The sequence below is a fragment of the Solanum verrucosum genome, unplaced genomic scaffold, assembly GCF_900185275.1.
Source record: "Solanum verrucosum unplaced genomic scaffold, falcon-dt-bn FXZP01000241.1, whole genome shotgun sequence".
In the NCBI taxonomy this organism is placed as follows: Eukaryota; Viridiplantae; Streptophyta; class Magnoliopsida; order Solanales; family Solanaceae; genus Solanum; species Solanum verrucosum.
In genome coordinates this window covers 49,757-54,745 of record NW_026020543.1, presented here as the reverse complement: position 1 = coordinate 54,745, position 4,989 = coordinate 49,757, and the positions used below count along the sequence as shown (strand labels likewise).

Genomic DNA, 4,989 nt, shown 5'->3' with positions numbered 1-4,989 from the left:
CCGCTTGACAAGTTTAATGGGCTAAGGAAATGTGCTTCAACTAGATGAGGGACCAATATGCAGTGGCATCCAGTCTCCTAACAGTGTGTGGATGAGAAAGCAGGCTGTATTTCTGATGTTGCCACTGCTTCACTAACAAGTAGTACGCAACTCAACTCTACAATGCTGTAAGAAGATAAAAGACAATAACAATATCCAAAGGGACATACATGGCAACAACAGGAGGTTCTATTTCACTTTCTAGCTTCGCTTCATCATCTTTTTGCCGTAAAGCTAAACCCATATTGCCTGCTGATTCACTTGAACTAAGACACCTCAAAACGTGCAAATGTAAAATAATAGTCAGAAATCTTGTCTGCTTTGCAGCCCAAGAATCTTCATCTGTAACTGGTAATTTTTCACTTCTTCTTTTTTGTGAAATTGGTGATTTTCATGGCGTCCTGTTAGACATACAATTGATAATTGACAATACAACTAGTTGCTGAGGAGAAGAAAGAGTCTCAGACTGCTGATGAAAAACCAAAGCCAAAGGCAAAGGCTCCAGACAAGCCTCTACCTCAGATGATGGAGGAGGATGTTATTCCTTCACTGAAAGCAATTCTTGAATCTCAAAACGACATCATTGAGCTTGAGCTATCATTTAATGACAACAAGGTGAGTATCCTATTAACTTGTCTTGATCCCACTACTTTTGATTGTACCACAACTTTCATAGTGCATTGGCTTTGTTGTTGTTTTCATAAATGCAGCTGGAGGGCTCATTTCTAAAGAAGGGCAATCCATATTCATTTTGGGCATTCTTTCCGGATGGACTCACAGGTATGTCCTGACCTGTTTTAATTTTGTTGTGAGAGTTCAGTTTGCTTGAATGATCAGGAAACTTACAAAAGTTATTGTTTTGATGGGCAGGTCCTAAAGGTTTCTCTTTGTCCTCCTATGGTTCTGGCGCGAGCACTGTGGAACCTTTTCTCGTTGATGAGAAAAAGATAACAGCAAAGCACATTGTGTTCTGGGTTGAGAAGCGCTTAGCTGCCCAAGGAATTATTCCTGTCTGGAAAGAATAAGTGTGTATATTGTCTCTTACCTTCTCCCTTTTCTTCTTTCATTTTCCAGTAAAAAGGTCCATATGTATTCCATGTATATGTAGTCAACCCTTGCTCTTCCTCTTCCATTGTGCAATTTAATATAACAAATGTACACTTACCAAAAGAATGAAATTTCACGTTTCCTCAATGCCAACAAAATATTTCAAGACTTAGGTTTATAAAATTGTAGAATCTCATTAAACATACAGCATTACAAGTACATTGCAAATAGAATGCAACAGGCACACACACAAGGAAGAGTGTCAACTTTAAAATGTTCATGGTGCTAGCAGATGCTGCCTTCTTAAAAAAGCAGTCTATCAGGGTTGATAATAACTCACAACAAGTGTCTTACCATTACAATGCAAACGCATCGGAACAGCCTAAGTTTGGAGAAGTTTTGGCACTTGAAGCTAATAATTAGGCATCGAACTGACACTTGTACCCTGTATTGCAAGTCGAAGCTCACTTGAAAAGTCCTGCAACCCAGGGGAAGATACACCTCCAGCTTGTAACATCAACTGACAGTGAAAACTGAATATTCAGTGGTCATGGAGAGCGAATCAGAAGGTTAGGGACAGGAGTTGGGACACAGCAAAACTGCCTCTTACCTGGTGCGGAAGCATAGATTGCCCCCACGGTGATCTTTTTGTATACATAACTGGCCTTTCTGCAAAAACAAAAGCACAAATGAATGAGTTGTGATCACAAGTGTGGGGGATGGACAAACCATCAAATTTCATAGCAAGAAGTGAGTGATCCTCATTCTTTCACAAGGTCTCCGATAATTCTTGCTGGTCTACTCCTTCAGTCCTCCACAAGTAAGCCGTAGAAACAATATAAAATTTAAAAATCAACAGAAATAAATTGAAAAAAGTTCAACACTCTCTCCATGTTTTAACTCTGAGAACTACTGTATTATGACAGAAGTACTGTTGGCACTCGGCAATTGTGAAACACAACAGGTTGGAACTCTCACAAGACAGTGCTGAAACATTGCATGATGTCATAAAGGAAGCCATGAAAGAAGTAGAGTATGATACATCCTTGTGGAACATGCCAAAATATATTTTAGAATCTCCCAGGGGCCAGACAACAAATACTAACACATCAAATGACAAACTGTCCATTCTCTCCTTCCTCCCCCCTCTTTTGTGGTAAGAATAAACGTTAAGTAAAAACCATTATGATCCCACTCCAACCCCCTCCCCCCATTTCCCCTACCCACAATTTTTCAAAAGTAATAAAATAAAATAAAAAACCTCACCGCAACACAAAAAGAAAAGGAAAGAAAGAAAGGTAAGTCTTAATTCATTCTTCATTTGTAACTTGTCATATTCTGTCCAGTACAAATTCTTTTAAATTTTAAATGATGTGTACTGTTGTCATTCGAATATGCTTATTTCAGGGTAAATTTTTGCACAAGAAAATGTATATCAAACAACACATTATGTCCAACTCCTATCTCATGAACCTCTACAATATGAAAACAATTTTAGGTGATGAAAAATGCAGGTGATGATGTGCTACTTTTGCCACCAATATCCAATCAGAGTAACTGTGAGTTTAAAGCTTTTTACCATGTATTTCAAGGGACACGTAAAGACATAAAAGGGTGGGACTATGGAATGTCACCTTAACTATTAGTAGAGTTGATTTAAATCTCCAGCTATTAGTAGAGTTAATTTATTTTATGCATCGACAAAGTATCTCATCAAGCAGAAGCTTTTTCAGTATATAAACCAGCACGGCCATAGCCCTATTTCCCTGAATGGAGCCTCTGTGCACTGTAGCCAGATTTTTACAAATATGCAATCTTAAGATTAGATGAATTGCTAAGAGATGACTCAGAACATAGTCCTGAATAAATTTTCTGGTCACATACTCTCAAGACAGAGTTGATACGGTCATCTAGGAAAAAATCAACAACAAACAAAACTACACTTCAATTCCAAATTAGTTGATGAGGATAGCTATATGAATCCTTTATATCCATTCTGCTTCATCTAAGAAGAAATTAGACCCATTGAAATATTAAAGAGCAGCAGGCTACCGTTTCACTCACAGAAGAATCATATGGTAAATTATTGTAAGCATTCAAAGCAGCCATCCAACCTACAAAAACATGCAACATTTTCTTAACATTATCGCTCGCAACTAATTGTTCATAAGAGGAACTGCTACCACCATTATTCATCCAAGAGTGGAAACTGGCTGACAAAGAACCAAAACAACCGAAAGAGATGGTATGTGAGGCTTGCTCACTCATCTTAACTGAGACCTATCCTACAACTGGCTAACTGAATTTGACAGGCATTCTTCCCAATTAGGTCAACAAGGATTGATATGGAAAAGTGGCTGGATTAAAGAATTTAATCAGAAAAACAACAGTAGTTGCTCATTTATGATGGGAAAAATTATGCCATCTAAATGCATATCACCATTCATCTCATTTTCCTCACGGACAGATGTGAAGAATCAGTATCTATATACAAGTAAAGAACTCAGATCCCACATAAATAATAAAGAAAATGAAGGAAAATACATGGCTAAACATCATCACACCACACCAACTGAACTAGAGGAAAGACTGAAACCAAATGACCACAATACATTACAGCATAGGAAATGGTTAACAGAGAATATGTAAGTTACTGACAAACTGTTATTCGAAGTAACAAATTCAGCTCAGAATTAATCTAAGAAACATATGGCTATTTAGAAGCTGAAAAGCATCATTGCCAGAACATCCTTGTAGCGGTATTAACCCTGTCCAATGATTCCCATTTGCTTGATATCTGCCACCAGCATCATCAGAAGATTTTGACCTGGAGGCACTAATTTGATTCTTCTCTCCATCATTACTATTGCTATTGACTTGTTCAAGTCGATCTGCAAAAATAGACTATCTGAGAAAAAATGTCTACCAATAGGTTTATAATTCAAAAGACCTGTCAGCTATTTATCCATAATATGCTTGGCAGTGGAACAAAATAGAAGTACCATAATATGCTAGGCAGTGGAACAAAATAGAAGTACCAGATGACAGAAATTACGTTCTTTTTGAACTTACATTCTATGTGGGTGGTTCAGCTTAGACTTTTAGGGCATCATCTGCCTATCCCAGTTGTTTTGCCACAGTTTGGAACTTAGCTCATTCTTCTTCTTTTTTTGGGATAAAGTGAAAAACTATAGTAATGTTTGGGCAAAACACATGCCCGTATACAAAACCAAAAAAAAGATGGTTTTCTACTAACGGCATTCAATCTTCCTATACATAAAGGAACCTTATTGGTGGACCAAAAGAAATAAGAGAGACTTCAAATCCTGGAGCCACAATTGAAGAGATGTGGGGCTCACAAGGATGGATCTCAACTTACGAAGAATGCTAAATGACTGGGAAATTGGTCGGGCAGCTAAATTACTGGAACTTTTTCAGGGAACTACAGATGCTGATGACTCCTTATTATGGAAGGGCACTAGCAACAATAGATCTTCAGTGAAATCAGCCTATTCATTAGCTTCAAGAAATAATCAAGATGACGCCTTAGAAGCAGAGTTAGAAGATCAGAGCTCCCTTTTAATTTGTCAGCCAGACAGGCCTGTTTAACTCAGGAAAATTTAAAGAAGAGAGGAAGGAGGATTCCAATTAAGGTTATGCCGTGCAGCATCAGAGTCTAACAACCGTCTGTTCTACATTGTGGTGTAACTGTTCAATTGTGGCAGAGTCGGAGTATAGTTGGTCTCAAATAGACAGTGCCAACAACTAGAGCTGACTTACTGAGATATTGACACAATTAGGGAGATAATGTCAGGCAAAAGAAGTGATGGAATTTCATTCCACCTTGTATTTGGTGGACAGCGAAGGAAAGTAAGGCCAGATGTTTTGAAGGCAGCAACAGCT

The 4,989-nt window shown here is 38.0% G+C and overlaps 1 protein-coding gene across 1 annotated transcript; it reads left to right on the top strand.

Moving 5' to 3' along the window:
- The first annotated feature begins 209 nt into the window (after positions 1 to 209).
- LOC125810017 (uncharacterized) lies at positions 210 to 1,132 on the top strand. The gene is made up of 4 exons (XM_049489535.1): positions 210 to 390; positions 479 to 654; positions 750 to 819; positions 910 to 1,132. Exons 1-4 carry the CDS (start codon positions 210 to 212, stop codon positions 1,062 to 1,064), a joined length of 582 nt encoding a protein of 193 aa, XP_049345492.1. The 3' UTR covers positions 1,065 to 1,132.
- Positions 1,133 to 4,989: the final 3,857 nt, after the last annotated feature.